General features: G+C 39.0%; 1 protein-coding gene across 1 annotated transcript; it reads left to right on the forward strand.

The window, feature by feature from the left end:
* Window positions 1–14,191: 14,191 nt before the first annotated feature.
* asip2b (agouti signaling protein, nonagouti homolog (mouse) 2b) lies at window positions 14,192–20,546 on the forward strand. The gene is made up of 3 exons (XM_053683918.1): window positions 14,192–14,515; window positions 16,149–16,225; window positions 18,042–20,546. The coding sequence occupies exons 1-3, from the start codon at window positions 14,407–14,409 to the stop codon at window positions 18,213–18,215; spliced, it is 360 nt and encodes a 119-aa protein (XP_053539893.1). The 5' UTR covers window positions 14,192–14,406; the 3' UTR covers window positions 18,216–20,546.
* Window positions 20,547–20,970: the final 424 nt, after the last annotated feature.

Raw genomic sequence — 20,970 nt, forward strand, 5'->3', positions numbered from 1 at the left:
TGGCAGCCATTTCCATACTCTTCCATTAATCATCTTCCAAAGACCTTTTCAAGTTCAGTGAAGGTGAATTTGCCACCATGAGGAGTGAGAGAGAGACTGAAGACAGTAAAGCCAGATAGTGTTGGAAAAATCGTACCATTTTTCTTTTTTTTTTTTTTTTAAACTAGCTTATCCCACTGTTGATGAGTGCTGAGCATGTGCTGATTTGCCTGTTGCAGTCTTTCTCATTACTGGATCGGGGAAAGTCATCTCGTTTGTGACGTGGTGCCGGACTTCTCGGAAGTCTACGTCATAATTCTTTCAGCACATTTCTCAACATCGATGGTCAGGATGTCTAGAGTATACCAGACCGTTCTTTTCAGTGATGGTGTGGCAGTTACCCTGGAGGATATTATTTTTGGCTTTTCTTTCTTTACGTGTGTGTTGTCGGTGTTGAAAGCTGACAACCATTTTGTTTATCACTGCACTTTTGGCTGTGAAGAATTGTACTCCAAGGGGAAACATTTTTCCCCTTATTGGAGGCATTAGTTGAAAGACGGAGAATGGGAGAGGTCTTCAGGTGTCAGAATGCTCACCAGGTTTCCCGCTGCCTTCAGTGCAAGGACATATTTTACCAATGCCTCTGCTTTTGTTCTCCCACATGACATTTTCGGTTCTTGCGCTTCACAAGCAGCACTGTTTTGTATCGATTATTGAATAGAAGTAGTACATGACGGGTGAAGTCAGGGGGTGGATCTGAGTAAGGATCTGAGTGACTTTGACAAGGGCCAAATTGTGATGGCTAGACGACTGGATCAGAGCATCTCCAAGACGGCAGGTTTTGTGGGGTGGTCCCAGTATACAGTGGTTAATACCTACCAAAAGTGTTCCGAGGAAGGACAGCCAGTGACATGGTCATGGGTGCCCAAGGCTCATTGATATTCTTGAGGAGCAGTACCTCAAGAACCTTGGGTCCTGGCATTCATGTGGATGTTACTTTGACACGTATCACCTACCTGAACATTGTTGCAGACAAAGTACACCCCTTCATAGCAACGGTATTCACTACTGGCATTGGCCTCTTTCAGCCGGATAATGCGCCCTGACACACTGCAAAAACTGTTCAGGAATGGTCTGAGGAACATGAAAAAGAGTTCATGGTTTTGACATGGCCTCCAAATTCCCCCAGTACTCAGTCCAATCGAGCATCTGTGGGATGTGCTGGACGAACATGTCCGATCCATGGAGACTCCACCTCGAAGCTTACAGGGCTTAAAGCGTCTGCTGCTAACATCTTGGTGCCAGGAACCACAGCACATCTTCAGAGGTCCTGTGGAGTCCATGCCTCGACGGGTCAATCGAGGCTGTTTCGGTGGCACTAGGGGGACCTACACGATATTAGTCAGGTGGCTATGGCTGATTGTGTATACCAATGTTCAAAAGTTTGTGGACACCTCACCATCACACCCATATGTAGTTCATCCATAAATTGTCGCCACAAAGTTGGAAGCATGCGCTTGTATAGAATGCCTTCGTGTGCTGTAACATTACAGTTTCCTTTCACTGGAACTAAGGAACCTGCTCCAGCATGACGACGCCCCTGTGCACAAAGCGAGCTCCATGAAGACGTGGTGTGTTACGGTTGGACTGGAAGATCTCAAATGTCCTGCACAGAGCCCTGACCCCTCAACCCGACTGAACACCTTTTGGAATGAACTGGAACACCGACTGCACCCCAGACCTCCTCACACAACATCAGTACCTGATCTCACTAATACTCTTGTAGATGAATGATTACAAATCCCCACAGCCACGCTCCAAATCCTAGTGGAAAGCCTTCTCAGAATGGTGGAATAAAGCTGGAATGGGATGTTCATGAGAGGGTCAGGTGTCTACAAACATTTGGCCGTATAGTGTGTGTATATATAGGATGGAATGATGGTTATTTTTTTTTTAATCGTCCTATTTATAGAATATATCAGATTTAGGAAAAATATCTAATAACCTTCAGTCCCAAATCTCTTAGAATGGATGTAATATTATCAGCATGTTGGGGCTCATTTGCACGGAATTGATCAGGTTTAGACTAATTATGTTACGGCTCTTTTTTTTTTGTTTGTTTGTTTGTTTTTTTGAATTGGTCATTTGATATTCAGGTAAACCTTCAAACGGTACTTGAGCTAAAACATGTATCTAATCAGAGCAGTACATAACATCATTAAATTGCTGATTTTCATTTGTTGTCATTCTTGCCTAGACCTTAGCCATCAGAGTGCCAGGGTGGTGTGATACATCCGGGAGAGTTGTTAACACCTTAACGTGGATTATTTTCTTATGACGGTGTGGCCATGTGTTGTGTGTTCTTCCTTTTGTACGACTGATTTGGTGACCGATTTGAAATAAGAATGTATTTTTCACTGACAAGTCGCGCTTTAACAGTTAGTGTTAAATGTTGTGGAATGTCCATAAAGGAGCTTAGTTCCTGTTATCACTTGTGTTACAGCAGCATTAACCAGTTATTTCTTCCCTAGCTGTTTTTTTTTCCCCCCTCGTCATTAATAAAACCACAAAAAAAAATACAGCTCCAAAGAACGCCATCCTGAAGCTTGTCCCATGTCAGAAAACCGTTACATAAACATGTCCTAATAGAAATCCTCACCATATCAAGTAATGCATCGCATTTTTAAAATCCATTTTATTAGCCTTAGATTATGTGTATGAGCTGTTAATGCTGCGCTGTTACAAATATTAACCCATACTCTCCGGCATGAGAACTCGGTAGACCTGTGGTATGAAAGGCAAATATTCTTTATAGTGCAGTTTTGTCCTGCTGTTCATTCTGAGCTCACTAATCAATAATAATCAGTACACGTTTATTGCCTACTCAGCGTGGCTCAAGGTCCCTTTCCAGAACCTTCACACTAACCGTCCCTCAGTGGTGGAATGAACTTCCAACCTCAATCCGGACCAAAGAATCTCTCAAGCATTCGGGCTAGAGGCTTCTTTTCACCTGTCAAGAACTCCTCAAGATCTGACTTACAAATCGCCAAGATTGTAGAAGAGTTATGACGTCTTAGCCAAGGAAGAAGCTGTTTCAGCATGTTTAAAAAAAAAAAAAAAAAAAAATATCCAGGTGAGTTTATTTTTCAGCACTGCAGGCGGAACATCCTGTGATGTACAGCTCTTTGGCATGCTGCAGGACGATGCTGTCTGGAAGACGTTAGCAGGAACAGAGCTATCAGGTATTTTGGGAAAACAGGCCTTGGCTTTCACTTTAAAACATTGTAAAGCACAGAACCCGTGGTTTTAAGCACAACAAAGGATTTGTAATCTGCTACTGCATGTGAATCTCTGTTTCAAATTATTATTATTTATTTATCTTTTTAAATGATACACGTGTAGTCAATCAGGATTGATGTTGATCTCACGCTGTGTATCGGCACATGAGGTACACTCCAGATGTTTCGTCGGTGTTTCGTAAGATCTGTGTTGTAGTACCACAGTGCTGTTGAATTCTCAAATCTGATCCCAAATTTTCTATAAGAGCAGCTCAGAAAGTCGTGCTGGCTGTAATTCAAATCGGGTTTATATTACTGCGTTTGGTCTAATGTTATTGTTTCTATGGTAACATCTCATTCAGAGGGACCTGTCTGGCAGAGGATCCACATAATCCATGGTTAATAATAAGCAGTTTTGTTTTTTTTTTAAAAGGTGTTTGTTATTTAAGAAATAGAATATGTAAATGTTGATATAGTAAAGTTTACTGTGAGCAGATAGTCTCCGGTTTTAGCAATTTTGCTCTAACAGTAAGTTTTTCCAACACAGGAAAGTCTTCAGGACAGGTTTTTTTTTTTTTTGTGCGGTCTTTTTCTGCGTTGTTTTTGTCTTAGCGTCAAGCGAGTGAAAAAATAAAGAGCGACTGGAGATAAAGAACCACCCGATGCGAAGCGGCGTGAATTAAAATCGTGTAACGCACACCTAGCCGTTGTTTATCCCGCTTATACCGCGGTCACTCGCCAGCATTGACTAGTTAAAGCTGCCACTGATGTTTACAGTGCAAAATCTGACTGAAAAGATAAAAATAAGGGTTAATTTTCATTAGTTTATATACGGGTCGTTAGATCTAGAACCCCGTTCTAAATCATACACGGAGATAAAGTAATGCAATAAGGTTACTTTCATTTGAATGAATTCTATTAAATAGTTATTAGAGAAAGAGATCATGTGTGTGTGAATTACCTGCGTCTGTGCCGCGTCTCTACTAATACTTAAGCTGTGAGTTTAACTGTATGTTACTATGGTTATAGTTGTTTACAGGCAGCGCATTAATTGAGAAAGGTGATTAAACTGACCGGAACTAGCTGTGGTGTATACATTTTATTTATATATATATATATATATATATATATATATATATATATATATATATAAACACGTTTTTAACGCACACCTTCCAGCCAATCAGAATCGAGTATTTGTACAAACCATGGTATAATTAGAAAAATCTGCCGCTTGTCACATAACTGAGAAACTGCAATGCGTGAAGACTTTCCCTGAGGTGGAAAACTTAAAGGAACAGCTTTACCTTTTTAAAGCATTGACACTGAGTGAAATCTTATGAATGTTAAACTACTCCTTACAGAAAGCCTTACCAGAGCCATACTCTGTTGGTTGTTTGGGTTTGTTTGTTTTTTTTATCCACTTACTATGGGGTTTAAATTATCATCATTTATGTAATCTCCATGCTTGCCACAATTTAGTTCTAATTCGACTGCTCGATGTCACTCATTTTAAGTGCTATAGTGTATAGTACTCTTTTTGGCTATAGTGTAGATTTTGGAAGGGAATCCCACTTCTTTATTTCTGTTGCCTCAGGAATGGGACCAGATGAAAACTGTTCACCGCGCACAACCATTTGTGTTTGTATTAAAACTGACGTCCTTATGGTTTGGGAAATTATTGGTTCCATGAATATCTGCCCGATGATGGATATTTTCCCGAATTTATCCTATGACTCTTGTAACAGAAACGACGTGTCCACGAAAAAAAAACATGAATTTCCACACTCTGTGTACAAATAAACATGGCATGATTTGAATATTTTGGTCTTATATTGGCCTCATAATATACTGTTAGTAAAATAAGTAACCATAAAACCAGTTCTAAATGTTTTATTGACAATAACAGATTTTTCTAATTATGGAAAGCAGATATAGTAAGGAGAATATATCGCAGCCATGTGGTGTGCATTGCTAGTACATTCTGAAAGTACTTGGAGAGTAAAAACAACTATTTGTTTCTGTGTATTCCAGCAGGTTTGACTGAAGATGAAAAGGCTGGTATAAAACTGTTGTATTTTATTTATGGGAATATGTGTTTTATTATTTCCAGGTTTCAGAACCTGTTGTGCTCAAACAGTTATTTTAGTATAGATGTGTTGGTAGTAAATAGTAAAGCAAAAAAAAAAAAAAAAAAAACCTATTTCATCTTTCCACTAGCAAAAATATTCTCTGATAAACGAAACCTTAAAAATACTCACCTATATTTAACTTGTTTTTTTGTTTGTGGTTTTTTTTTTTAAAATATATAAATAAACCTGTGTTTTGTTTGCACTTGTTTGATATCTATGAGAGTAGAGTATCCAAAATCCAAAAGTTAAACAATAAAGATGATCATTTTCCACAGCGTTCTTTGCTCATATTTACCAAGGGTGCCAATATTATTGGCGGGCACTCTATTTGTAAATCAGACTCTACCTTTTTTTTTTTTTTTTTTTTTTTCTTTTTTCTTTCTTTCAGAGAGAAGAATGCTTACAAATAAGTTCCTGCCTGTTCTGGTTTCTGCTTTAAGTACAATGGATATTAAAAAGTTTACACCCCCCTGTTAAAACAGCAGGTTTTTTTGTGATGTAAAAAATGAAGGAAGGATAAATCGTATCAGAGCACTTCCACCTTTAATGTAAAACATTACAGCCTGTACAATGCCATTGAAAACCAAACTGACACATTTCAGAGGAAAAAGATTTATTTATTTCTTTTCAAACTTGGACTAACCTAATTGCATAAGTGTGCACACTCCTAAACTGATCCTTTACTTGAAGTACCTTTTTGAAAATTAAATATCAAAGTGGAGGGAATCGTGAATAGCTACGAATACCAGTTAAATTTAGTGCAGAACATTCAGGAGTCTGCTGGTAATCTGAAGATGAAAAGGAACTTCCCCTTTCAGCACGACAATCACCCAGAGCATACGGTGGGGGAAATAAGTATCGGACGCGTCGACATTTTTTTCAGTAAATATATTTCCAATCAGGTTATTCACATGGAATTTCCACCAGACGTCAGTATTAACTCAAGAAATCCACACACACAAAGAAATCACAACATTAAAGTCTTGCGTGGTGAGCGTGAGCAGTGGAGTGCACTGCCTATTGTTTTCTCTGTGACGATGGCACCTGCTGCCTCCAAGTGTTTCTGGAGCTCTTTCCGAGTGGTCCATGGCTCTTGGGCTATTCTTCTGACTATTCTTCTGACTCCCTGGTCAGAAATCTTGCGAGGAGCTCCTGTGCGTGGCCGGTTGATGACGGAGTGATGTTGCTTCCACTTGCGGATAATGGCCCCAATGGTGCTTACTGAAAGATTCAGAAGTTTTGAAATGCTTAGTATCCGATTCCATCAATATGTTTCACAACAATAAGGTTGTGAAGGCCTTGGGAGCGCTCTTTGCTTTTACCCATCATGAGATGTTTCTTGTATGACACCTTGGTAATGAAAAGCCTTTTTATAGACTATCAATTTACTAACCCAGCTGATATTAATGTGCACAGATAGGGGGTATAATTACTTACGGATTTCAGCTGATTCCTTGCCATACCTTGCCTTGGAAACCCGCTTTTGATTAGCATGTTTAATACTTTTCCCCTGTGTCATTCCACTTTATTACACACAACTTTATTTAATCACTTTAATGTTGTGAATTCTTTATATTTCTGGATTTCTTGAGTTAATACTGATGTCTGGTGAAAATTTCATGTGAATAGCCTCATTGGAATTGGAATGTTGTGTGAGGGAAATAAGTCCGACACTTATTTCCCTCACTGTATGCTTTGGGTGATTGTCGTGCTGAAAGGTGAAGTTCCTTTTCATCTTCAGATTACCAGCAGACACCTGAATATGTTGCACTAAAATTGACTAGTATTTGGAGCTATTCGCGATTCCCTCCACTTTGATCAAAGTCCCAGTTCTAGCTGAAGTAAAGCAGCCTTAAGCATGATGCTGCCACCACCACGCTTCACCGTGGGTATGGTGTTCTTTTGGTGATGCACTTTTGTTTTTGCCCCAAAAAATACCTTTTGGAATTGGTCTCATCAGACCACAACACATTTTGCCACATGGTTTGAAGTGATTTAGTTGAGTGTGGATGTTTTTGTGAGAAAGGGCTTCGGTCTAGACACCTTACCCTCATAGCCCAGACTTGTGAAGTATATGAGAGATTATCACATGCAGAGAGTAATCAGTACCTGTCAGATGTACCTGCTGCTCCTTTAATGTTGCCGTAGGTCTCTTGGCAGCCTCCCTTGTAAGTTTTTGTCTTGTCATTTTGTAAATGTCGGAGGTATGTCCCGTTCTTCGTGATGTCACTGTGGTGATCCATTTTCTCCACTTGATGATGTTGATTCCCAGTGTTCCATGGTATATTTAATGTTTTGGAATTTCTTTTAAACCCCTCTATTAATTGATCCCGTTCGACAGTGAGACCCTGAACAGGTTTTGTACGCTCGTTGCAGTCCATGGCTTCGGCAGTCAGATGAAATCAACGAGATGTGAAGAAAATCGTACAGAAACAGCTGGTCTTTATTTGGGATTTCTAAGAATAATGTCATGGATGACATCCTACAGACCATTCTGAACACAAACACATCACCAATTATAAAAGGGTGTGCACACTTATGCAACCGAGTTATTGTAAGTTTTCTATTTTTCCCTAAACTGTTTCTGGTTGTTTTTCACTTAATTTTTATACGTTGTTATTTCACATTGAGGGTGGAAAAATTTCTGACATGATTTGTCTTGTTGTCGTCGTCTTCATCTTTTTTTTTTTTTTTTTTTTTTTTTTTTTTTTTTTGTTTACACAGGGGTGTGTAAATTTTTTCCTTCCACTATACTTTGAATGTCCTTTTATAGTATTGCACCTTTTGGGGGAATTTACATTAAACCCCATCAATTGTATATACGACATTTCTCTTATGTTGATCTAATCCTAAAACCTTTTATTGCTAGATTAATAGAGTTTTAAATAGTTTATTATTTAATAGTGAATTTACTTCATGTAGACAAACATTTAAAATCTTAATTGATCGATTTCCGCTGGTTTAGACCTTCTCAATTAGGAATCCTGAGTTGATGGGGGCGTTTTCTTTGGCATTGTGTAGTCAGAGATTGAAACATTCAGAATTATGTAGCATTTCTGAGCTATTTTTATTTACAGCCATTAAACCTTATTTTTGATGTCCTTTTTTTTTCCCCTTTGTAAAAGAGGGAAGTCCTAGTCTTACTCTATTTTATTTACATCATCCAGCCCTATTGATGCTTCAGTAATTCAGGATTCGACTGCAAATTGCATTATTCAAATTTCACCTTCTGTAAGCTCCGAGATGACCCCAGAGCATACTGTTAGATTCTGATTTTATCTTGGTGCTGTTTTGAAGCTGGATGTTTCATTGCCTGTACTTGTTTAATCTAAGCTTTGTTGATTATTGATTGACAGGTCACCCTTTTGTTAAAGACATTTCCCTAGTGTCAAATCAACAACACCGAATCACTAAATCTCCCAGTACTGATGCGCCAAAATGCTTTGTTCTGCATCCTATACAATGTCTTTCTTTCTGTCCAGTCAGCAGAGACGGTGCAGATGTGACCCTAACACCCTCTGACGGTGTTGCAAATAAACCACAAAGCACAGTGCTGCTGAAATTTCCAGCGAAGTTTATACTGCAAACTAACAGTATATACTATTCAAGGTTGGACTTTTTGTGAAACTGTACTAATGAATTTATTCAGTATGCAATGAGTTTTTGTTGTTGTTTTTTTTCCCCATGTTGAGTTTTAGGGTTATTTACCATTACTATTATATATACTAGTTTTTCTATTTGCGATTACTATTATTTGTTCAGTAGTTTGGTCCTATTTAACATTTGCATTGCTTTCTGAACTTTGCCTGTTGAACGTATTTAATATAACAGCAAATATAAAGTAAGAGAAGCTCCATATTGAGTAGGTATGCCAAACAGAAACAGCTATATTTCTAGGATCTGTCTCAGACAAAAAAGGCAATCAAACCAGAGCCCTGTGCTTGATTTTTTTTTTTTCTTCTTCTTCTTCTTCTTTTCTCCTTTTTTTGAAACGTTAAGAATCAGTTTGCCATGGTGATACCACCTGTTTGGAGTAAAACATAAAAGAGGAACCAACAAAAGACAGATTTTCCTACTTTGATAACAGAAGAACAAAATAAATCATAGACCCTTGAAAACTCCAGTGAAGTGCAATTTTTTATTATTATTTTTTTTTATTATTCGTACAGACAGGAACTGTGTCAAGAAAAGTAACTCTAACTTCAGTTCGCCTGAAGTTAGCGGCAAAATTCAAAGAGATGTGACCATGTTGTTTTTTTTTTTTCCCCTTCAGATTTTCTTAAATAGGAACATATGAGCTGAAAAGCTGCAGCACACCAATGGTAAATTGGACTGGATTCTAATGTCTCTTGGATAGCTTCCACTATGCCAAGAGCTTAGAAGAAAGTCACAAATTGCAGAGTACTATTCGGGGGGGGGGGGGGGGGTTGCATTTTAGTTAGTTTTTTTTTTTTTTCTTTTCCCCTGAGCACCAGAGATGCAAGAGTGGAATGATACAATATTTATGCATATTAATACTTTTCTGTAAAACGACCAAGCATTTGAACCTAGCATTTTATTTAGAAATTTGCAATCAGATTTCAGGACTTTCGGATTCATCTTAAAGAATTTGCTGTTAGAAAGTTAAATAGCTTAAATGTTTAGAGATAATACCCTAGAAGTGTATTAAATCACAAAAAACATACGTGTCAGAAGACTTATTTCCCCTCACTGGGGACAAATGCTATTACAGACATATATTAGGTGTTGTACGTATGGCCTAGCACCGATCGTTTCATACACAAGGGAGTTCTGAGAGAGGGAGTTTGTGTCTGTACTAAAAAAACACAGCCTTGATGAGCTGACATGCATAAGGGCCAACATACAAAGCTGCTTTTAAATGCCACATATAAGTAGAGGGCTCAAGAGGAAATCTTTTCAGTTTATAGCTGTTCTGTTCTGGGATTGAAGAATTTGCACTGTTCTGTTTTCCCAGAGCCCGCAGCACACAGGCCCACGCACCCGCAGCGTTTATGACCATGTTTCACAAGCTCGAAATACTGTAAAAGTCTAATAGCTCATGTAATGTGGCAGAAAATAATTCAGTGAACACAATTCAGAGATAACATTCCTTAAGCAAAACACAGTAGGCTCGATTGCTTTACATTCATCTGGCACCAATAAAAAGTAAAGCTACATTCCAAATCATATATCACCCCACACTCTTAGAAAAAGGTTAAATGTAGAGCACTTCAGTTCCTCAACTGTCTTTCCGGGCAGCTCTGAAATGTTCACGTTTAGATTGTGTGATAAACAGAAACCAGTGGTGACTACCATAGTGTCAACTACAAACGTATTGCCGCCACTCCTGAAAATGAGTAAAGGTTCAGGCGTAGTTCCCGCTCACCTCTTCCCTGTGTGTGCATGAGTTTGCATGTTCTCCCCGTTTTTCAGGGGTTTCCCCTGGGTACTTCAGTTTCCTCCAACAGTCCAAAAGACATGCATTGTAGGCTGACTGGCATTTCCAATTTGTCTGTAATGTAGGAATGGGTGTGTGATTGTTCCCTGCGACGGGTTGGCACCCCCCGTCCAGGTTGTCCCCCCACCTTGTGCCCAGAGTTCCCTGGGATAGGCTCCGGTCTCCACGTGACCCTGTGTAGGATAAGCAGTATGGAAAATGAATGGATGTTTGAATGGATTACTTCTCTTTTCAAGATGTGATGCAGAAACACATTTGGCAGAAGAAACCAGTCTGGACAGGACATCAGTCCATCACAGGTCATCTCACACACACGGGTATGCATACCGTACTTTTGGCCATGTAATGTATATGGATCCTATCACTTAAATTAAAACGCGTTATCTGTTATTATGATGTGGGTGCACTCTTCAATTCAGACCACAGTTCAGTCTTCCAATGGGATTCGAATCCAGAGACCGAGACTCGCGTTTAAAAACGTGAACACACTGTTTTTACATCATTTTGTTTTGCTCGGGAGATTAATAATACCATCGATCTTCTCAATCCACTCCTTTCAGCAAACACGCCAGTGGAATGCACAGCCCGAAAAACAATGCTTGCATCTGACCACCGAGTATAATTCCTACTGCTGTTCCAATGTTGCTTGGCTCCATTTCATTGCTGTACTTTTCTGCAACACTTGATTTGGAATCAAATAGAGTGGTTGTAAAAACTGAAATATTACAGTACACTCTTCCAGACATCTGAAACATTTTTATTATGGCCCTGATTGGTTTTAATAGTACTTTTATGCATTTTATCCTACGTCCACTGGTCAACAATCTCTCCTAGTTGTAGTAAGTGCGCTGTGTTTTACCATCATGATAGGTCTGCACATTGTGCACCTCTGCTCTAGTAAGAGAGAAAAGGTGAAGAAAGTCAATGTATTGTACTGTGGAGCAGAACTAGTAAGAGCTTTGTATACGTAAATTAGAAATTTTAAATCGATTATAAACTTGACAGGAAGTCAGTGAAGAGATGCCAGAATAGGGGAAAATATGATCCCGCTTTTTGGTCCCTGTTAAAAATCTAGCTGCTGCATTTTGCATAAGCGGCAGACGAGATAAGGCAGATTGAGGAAGGCCAACATACAAAGAATTACTGTAGTCCAGCCATGATGTAACAAGAGCGTGAATCATCGTTTCTAGGTCTTTTCTAGAGAGAAACTGTTTTAACCTTGCAATAGATCTTAAATGAAAGAAGATTCCCTTAACAACAGCACTGATTTGTTTATCAAAGTGCAAGTTGAAGTCAAAAAGAACTTTTTGATATTTTTATTAACAGAGAGAGGACCTGACTGGGCCTCAAGATGAAAAAGGGTATGAGAAAATGTGAGGCAATGCACTAGGCGTATATGGTTCCCTTGCCTATGAAAGCATGAGGTGAAGTACCATCTAGGTGCTCCTACATGTGGACAAAATGAAATGAAGTGCCCTCTAGGTTCTCCTATGAGACAAAGTGAAATGAAGTGCACGCTTGGTCTACCTACGTTAGAACTTGAGATGAAGTGCCCTCTAGGTTCTTCTGCATGTTAGAACATGAGATAAAGTGCCTCCTAGGTGCTCCTAATTGTGAGAAAATGTGATGAAGTACCCTACTTCCAACCCTTCAATTCGGGGCGGGGGGGATATTAAATGCCCTTTAGGTTGCTCACTGTGTGAGAATACGTGATGCAATGCACTATATGGTTCTCTTACCTGTGAGAAAATATGATAAAGTGCCCAGTAGGTGTCCCTACATGCGAGAACATGAGATTAAGTCGCCTCTAGGAACTCCTACATTTGAGAAAATGAGATGAAGTGCCCTCCAGGTGCTCCCATGTGCAGGAAAATGTACTCTCTAGGATTCTTTTGCAAAAAAAAAAAAGAAAAAGCTTAATTCCCTCCAGGTGCTCTTTTGTTTTTTTTTATTTAAAAAAATTTGCCCCTGCCCCTCAGGCAGCCTGTGTCCCCCCCTTAATTGGAGGATGATGATGATGATGATGATGATGATTATTCACTCAACTGCTTTCATTACGCTCAATTTCCAGGTCACAGTCGGAGTGAATCCAGAGTCTACCCCGGGAACGCTGGGTGTGAGGTGGGAAAACACTCTACATGATTCACCTGTCCATCACAGGGCACCACACACACACTCATTCACACCTAGAGGCATTATACTATAACTAGTCCACCAACTGGCATTTTTTGGCAGGTGGGGAAAAAAGTTTTCGTGTCCAAGGCTCAATATTGCTTCCATTTCTGTCGCGTTTGCTCCCGAAATTGAATCTGTGCGACCTCAAAATATATTTGGTAGGATTTGTGCAAATGCAAATAATTGTTGTGGTGCGACCGGTTTTCGTTTCCCTACGAAACGTTCGCTAACTACTGCACGGTATGTGCTTTCCGTGAGCGATACAGCGAGCGGTCCGTCGTTCTATCCAACGTTACATAACCAATTAAGTCATCCTTCATTTCATAATGCATCATTCTTAACTTTAATGCAGATTTTAGATAATATAAATATTAGCCGACAATCGCTCTCTTTCACTGCGCTCTGTTATCACGTGACGGGGAGCTAACTCGCGCTCTGGAGAGAGAAGATAAAAAGAACACTGAGAGATTTCTTTTGTAAGCTGCCTAAAATTACAGATAATGTAACTCCTGGAGTTGGTGATGGAGATCATGTGGTGAATGTGGATCCACCAGTGGAAAGAAGGCTCCCAGTTTTCAGAGAGAGAATGGCTGGAAGACTTCGAGTGGCTTCATTTTCGGTGGGTGCTCCTAAATTTGTGCTGGTGCTCCTAACGTTTTAAAGTTTAGGAGTACCAGTGCCAATGTGTTTTTAAAAAAAAAAAAAAAAAAAAAAAGTTCATTTCGAGCCCTGGGGTCCCACCTCTCAAAAACACATTCCAATAAGTGCACTGAAGGAGACGAGGAGCCTATGAGGAACTCCACATAGACAGTAATCAGGATTAAACCAGAGACCCTGGAGCTGTAAGACCTCCCAGGGGATCGGCAGTTTCTGAAATACCAGAGCATCTGGCACTAACAACCATGCCACGATTAAAGTAATAGAGATCACATTTGTCCCCATTCTGATGTTTGATGTGAACGTTAACTGAAGCTCTTGACCTGTATCTCCATGATTCTCTGTGTGTGTGTGTGTGTGTGTTGCAGAAACTGCATAAAAGCCATGTTATTTTCCTCAAGCACCCAAATCGCAGAATATCCATATTCATGAAAAGATTGTTAATTGTAGCTGAGTAATTAAGGCACACTTGCTTTTGATGAACGTTTTCTCTCTCATGTGTGTCCAGTGATCTCCTTGACTCCTGGCCAGATGTTCCATATCACTTTGCTCAGCAGTGGGAAGACCATGAAGCTCGTATAAATAGAGTAAAAGGCAATGCGCAGGGGCAGGACAACTCAGTGGCTCTCGCACACCAGCAAGGGCAACACCACGCTTGTCGTTTCGACTCGTATTTATTTCTGCGTCTGTGATCAGTCCAGGAGGCTTCACTGCGCTGGGAACAGAGATGAAACTCGTCGTGTTGTGCGTCGTGGTCGTCCAGGTTCATGCAGTGCTGCTCATGGTCGAGGAAGAGCGCCGAGTATCACCAACCCACCATATCTTCCGTCAAACAGGTACAGAAAGAACACTGTCATGGAGGTCTTTCTCTGCGGATGAAAAACAGATTTATAGTAGTGTAGGTGAAATCATCTCATTTCAACATTTCCTGATCTAGATGTTCTTCTTCTTCTTTTTCTTCATTATTATTATTAATAATAATAATAATAATAATAATAATATAACCGCATGTTTCCAGATTGTCGCCTGTTTATAGCGCTCTGCTTTCTTCTTCTTTTTCTTCTTCTTCTTTTTAAACGTGCACTGAATCACTTTTGCACTTCTTTTTAATTATTTCCACATCAAACTTATGTTTTTGTTTCCTTCTTCTGTTCTTTCAGGTTGCCTTTCATTATCTAAAGCACCTTAATGTATGAAATGTGATTTATATAAATCCACGTACTTTCAATTTTACAAACATTTGAGCAAGGGTTGTTTTTTTTTATTTTATTTTTTTTATTATTATTATTTTTTTTTTTTTAAATCGTCTCTTATTCGGTAAGGTTTTGGAGCATACAGTGTTCTTTTGTTTAGTTTTGTTGTTGTTGTTGATATTTAAGCTTTATTATTATTATTATTATTATTATTATTATTATTATTATTATTCAACCATCACATCACTATACTGTACTTTTCCTGTAAAGCAACAAGAAAAAGTACCTTTTAGTGTGTATCTTTTACCTAGAAAGATGCATGTAGTGTATCTTTTAAAACTTGCTCTACAATCAATTATAGTCCATTTTATTTACCTGAAATGATTTTTTAATGACACTCTATATGAATCCTTCTATGACAAAGATGCACGCTAAAGGTACTAAACTGTTCCTACTACTAAACTAAACTCCTTTTCCTTGTCCGTGTAACATAGTTGTGTATCTTTGACCTTGAAAGGTGCATGTAGTGTAACTTTTAAACTTACTCTACATATTCTCCAATGAATTATGGTCCATTTACGTACCTTAAATGAATCTGTAAAGGTACACTACATGAATCGTTCTAGGTGAAAGATGCACTTTTGTACGTTTCCTTGTCGCTGTAACTTTTGTACCTCCAGTGTGTATTTTTTACCTATAAATATGCGTGTAGTGGACCTTTTTATTCTGGTCAATTTATCAACGTTAAATCATTTTAAAAGTACCTTAGACAACAGTTTTCAAGTGAAAGATGCATATTATCTGTAACCATATTACTTGGTACAAGCAAAGGTACACTAGTTTAGTGTACTCTCTTTTTTTTTTTTTCTTTATATTTAAGATTTGTTTGTGTGGATCAGGATCAGGGGGGCAGTTGCTCAGAATAGAATCGAGGTAAGATACACACGGGTACAACACGAGTGCCACTGATAATCTCCGAAAAAAAGAATAAATAGAAAAAAAAACAAAGAGAGTACACTCATTCTTTTTTCTGAGCTTATCAGTGGCACTCGTGTTGTACCCGTGTAAATCTTACCTCGATTCTATTCTGAGCAACCGCCCCCTGATCCTGATCCACACAAACACATCATCTTGGGGTTTTGTTGTTGTTGCTTTTTGCGTCTAAAATTCAGCTGAGAATAATTTTCAAACCTTTGCAAGAACTTGGTGTCTCTATAAAGACCGTCGAGCTCAGTCCTTCTGTTGTTCTCACTGTTGCGATCATTTCCACCAGCAGATCTCTGGAATCCTGAAAAACATCAAACGCTGTTTGCCCGAAGGGGACTCGCAGAATATGAAAGATCACAAGCGATGGTAGGCCTTTTCATATCACAGCCTTTTATTAACTTCATATTATGCTCACTATCTCATCATGAAAGCATCTGAACTGGGGAGAGGAGAAGAAATCCACTATACAGAAAAGAGAGCGGGAGATAACACTTGGAGTAATGAAGGAGTAATAAAATAAATTAAAACATTCTGTATGTGTTTGTGCATAATTATTGTTCAGGCACAGGCTTGCAGATTGGCCAGTTGTTGTTTTTTTTTTTTTCTTTTATTGCTACTTCTTTATTGTGCAAAATAAATCTATCAGTAAATAACGTTGATTTTATATGCTGACGTAATGCACACTGTGTTAACTTTTGTTCAGCTAATGAATGACTTGTTGTACTGTGAACGCAGAGGAAAGTAATTGAAAGGGATTTTTTTTTTTTTTTTCTTTTTAGGAAATCATGAGAACATTAAACCAAAAATATTTACCGAGGAAAAAAAATTCTATTCTACTCGTATTTTGGTACTACTAATTGCCTCTGTCCTAAATGTAATAGATTTTGTAGGTTTACGTCATTGTTTAAAATGAAAAACAAGAATAATGAGAGAATATGTGGTGGGTGGATTCAATTAGGAAGGAATGTACAAACAATACTAAGCCCCGAATACAGACCTAGCTCTAACTGCAAAAACCAGTAATGAAAAACTATTTCTGTATACAATGGCAATGAAAATTATTTGGAGTCTCGAGTGTAAGTGCTTTGAAACAGTCTGCAACTCTCAGTTGTCTGACATGGGAAAGTCTTCAGAGCAAAACGCTGGAGTTTGGAGTCACACACTGGAGTTAAAACACGCTATGTATCGCTTTAACAGTTTTATAAAAGCTCTGCGATTGTGCTGCAGGATGCAAGAAATGAAACATGGTGTGAGATCCGAGTTACCACCCTGACGCGTGTTCTAGGGTTTATTCCTCGAATATGACGGCAACTTGTCAACACCTATCAATGTTTTAATATATTCATTAAAGGACAGCATATCATACATTTTATCCGTACATTCATAGTTTTTGTTTAATGTTCTAGAATATCTGTAGATAAGTTACTTTCTGTCCTTACGTACAGTATATTATAGCTGTTATAAATGATCATAAATCCCTTTGTTTAAAGACTTTCCTGTGTCGGAAAGCTTCAAATGAGAGCGTTGGCTCTGCCTGTTATGAAGTGCTGATACTGGCGACTCCTTCCAATGATCTCAAAGAAAATCAACATAACCCATATTAACAAATACACGCCTTTTTAATCCGGTCATGTTCAGTGTCCACTATACGAGTCTCTGTGTAAGTTGTTCCTACACGAGCAATAACCTCTTAGAAACTGTGATTTGAATTACAATCAGAACTACTGTCAGAGCTGCTGTTATAGAAAATCACGGCCAGAGAGAAAAGGTGATGTTACACAGTGGTAAACAGTCGACTGTGTTACGTGCCAGGGCGTAATTAGTTTTGTTTTCTTTTACTAGTGTGGGGTTTTTTTTGTGTGTGTGTGTGTGTGTGTTTTGTTCTCTCTTGCTTTCTCGCTCTTTCTCCTCGCTCTCTCTCTTTCTCCTCTCTCTCCTCAGTGCAAAGCTTAATGGAGACCAGCTGACTCTAGTGACTCTAGTTACTCTAGTCTACCAAAGAGTCAATTTTCAAATGACGTTTTTGTTTTGTATTTTCCGTACTGTCCCAACTTTTTCGGAATTGGCCAGCTTGATAAATGAGGCCCAGTGTTAGCTCTGGTTTGTATCTCCTAGTGGAAGTTTCATAATTTAATCACTGCGGTGAAGTTGTAACAAATCTCTGTGTGTGTATTTCATTTAGAAACCGCTTAATGATCCAGTGTTGAAAGCCCCTCGCTGTTCCAGACTGAAAGAGAACTGTGCTCCTGATTCACACTCGCACTGCTGTGACCCTTGTGCTTCCTGCCACTGCCGCTTCTTCAATGCCATTTGCCGCTGCTGGAGACTGGGCCGTCCCTGTCAGAGAAAGACTTAAGATAGACGCAGATAAATCAATGTATCGTGGTTTATGGATGGTTAAATAATCATAATAGTTCCTTAGATTTACAGTTGCAATCAAAATTTTTCAACCCCCATTGTAAATCAGGTTTATTGTCAAAATGTACAGACTTTCAGCTGTTTGCGATGAACAAATCAAACAAAAGCAATTGAAATAGTTCAACACAATGAATGCTTCAAGTGGTTTCCACAAATTCAACTGAAAATGCAACTTATGATGACTTCTCTGGTCTTAAAATTATTCAACCCCTTCATGGCAAACATCTTTAGTACTTAGTAGAGCACGCTTTTACTGTTACGACCTGCTGCAAACGAGATGCAGAGCTTCTGGCAGCGTTCCTGAGGAATCTTGGCCCATTCCTCATGAGCAATGGCCTCCAGTTCAGTAATGTTCTTGGGTTTGCGTGCTGCAACCGCCTTCTTCAAATCCCACCAGAGATTTTCTAGGGGGTTCAAGTCAGGTGACTTTGATGCCCCTGTAGAATCTTCCAGAACAACTTCTGCAACCAAGCCTTGGTGGAATTTGAGGTATGCTTGGGATCATTGTCCTGTTGGAAGGTCCAATGATGCTCAAGCTTCAGCTTCCTCACAGATGGCATGACGTTTTCTCCTAGGATTTCCTGATACTTCAATGAATCCATCTCGCCTTCCACATGCTGCAGGTTTCCAGTGCCAGAGGATGCAAAGCAGCCCCAGAGCATCACCGAGCCACCACCATGCTTGACTGTGGACAGTGTTCTTTCTTCATTCTTCTTCCTCCAGACATACCGCTGATCCATCGTGCCGAAAGTTTTGTTTCATCGCTCCACAGAACAGAATCCCAAAACTTCTGTGGTTTATTTATATGATTTTGAGCCGAATTTTCTTGTGATTTTGGGTCAGTACTGGTGAACGTATTGGAGTTCTGGCATGGAAACCTTCTGCGTTTAGTACGCACCTTACTGTGCTCACTGAAACCTCAATTCCTCTTGCCACAAGTCTTGCTGCAGGTCTTTTGCAGTCACTCGAGGGTTTTTCACAACCTGCCTTCTCAGAAATCTGGTTGCAGCCGTTGATGGCTTCATTTTTCTGCCCCGTCCAGATATTTCATGTATTTCCTGCCCCTAGCCAGTTCAGGTATTTCATGTGTTCCAGCTCAAGCACACCTGGTGCAAGTAATGAAGCCCTTGAATAGTTGCATCAGGTGTGCTTGAGACAAACACCTGTTTTGCATATTTGTGCTGTTGTGAGGGATTCTATTCAGGGGTTAAAATGATTTCTCCCTTTTCAAAATTATTCAAGTTGAATTTGGGGAAACCACTTGAAGCATTCGTTGTCTTGAACTATTTCAATTGCTTTTGTTTGATTTGTTCATCGCAAACAGCTGAAGGTCTGTACATTTTGACAATAAACTTAATTTGCAATGGGGGTTGAATCATTTTGATTGCAACTGTATATAGTGCTTTTCTGGGTATTCGAAGCATTTTACATTGATTGGGGGGGGATCTCAACTCTTAAACCAGCCAGCCGCTTAAAGCACCATTTATTCAAATGATCCACAGCTTGCCCTTTGCCTTTATGCACTTTGTAAGTAACCATCTATCATCCAACTTGTATGAAAAGTCAAGTCAATAATCAAGGTTAAGGCTTGTGCTTACATTTGAAGAATTCCTGCAGAATTTAGCAGGAGATTAAGTTGGTCTTACTCGACCATGTGTGATCGTAAATTTGCTTGACGTTTTTATCCAGTGCAAGGCAAAATTCAATCCAAGAATAGAGCTGAGATGTTTCAAGTTAAGATTAACCTTGTGATATGGTCTCACAACCTTTCAGTCATGAGGACAGAACCGTAACCTCTGACCAATCACAAACTGAACAAGTAAATGTGCAGATTCACTTATTCTATATATATATATATATATATATATATATATATATATATATATATATATATATATATATATATTAGTATATGTAATTTTATATGTATATGGGGCAATGGTGGCTTGGTGGTTAAGGCTCTGGGTTACTGATCAGAAGGTCGGGGGTTCAAGCCCCAGCACTGCAAAGCTACCACTGTTGGGCCCTTGAGCAAGGCCCTTAACCCTCTCTGCTCCAGGGGCGCTGTATCATGGCTGACCCTGCGCTCTGACCCCAACTTCCTGACATGCTGGGATATGTGAAGAAAAGAATTTCACTGTGCTGTAATGTATATGTGATCAATAAAGACTCATTATCATTATTATATATACAAACTTATACTGAGAAAATTTTGTTAATCTATACTCTGATAAAAAAAATAAATAAAAAACATGAAATCTTCTGTTTCTCCATTCTGTTATGCCGTTTTTCCAGACTCAGAATCAAAATAAGTCGGTCAAACAGAATGGATCCCTACGAGGTTATTGCTTATAAAGATAAAACATTACCCTGATTGATTTTGTGACTAGTCTACTATTTAAAATCTAAACTCCAGCGCAGACCCAACGTACATCAACATTTACTGTAGTGTGAACTGACAGAAAACAGAATATTGTTCTCTTATTTATTCTCTCTAATCATTCAGGCCAACATTTTTGAAAATCCATGCTTTGTCTGAAAATAATATTTCCAGATGTGCGCTCTCCACTAAGTCCAGCTTATTTGTGTGCTTCTCATCCCAGACATCTAACTAATTTATAAAAAAGTAAAACACAACAGGAAATGACCCGTGATTAATGATGAAGCATTCGATATTTGAAGATGTATCGCGT

The sequence above is a fragment of the Ictalurus punctatus genome, chromosome 1 (genome assembly GCF_001660625.3).
Source record: "Ictalurus punctatus breed USDA103 chromosome 1, Coco_2.0, whole genome shotgun sequence".
NCBI classification, from domain to species: Eukaryota; Metazoa; Chordata; class Actinopteri; order Siluriformes; family Ictaluridae; genus Ictalurus; species Ictalurus punctatus.

Bases quoted from the DNA above. Each gene is read 5' to 3' on its own strand.
- asip2b (XM_053683918.1), top strand. From the start codon at position 14,407: ATGAAACTCGTCGTGTTGTGCGTCGTGGTCGTCCAGGTTCATGCAGTG. The intron at 14,516-16,148 runs GTACAGAAAGAA...TTCCACCAGCAG, and splicing joins CCATATCTTCCGTCAAACAG to ATCTCTGGAATCCTGAAAAA. The intron at 16,226-18,041 runs GTAGGCCTTTTC...TATTTCATTTAG, and splicing joins ATGAAAGATCACAAGCGATG to AAACCGCTTAATGATCCAGT.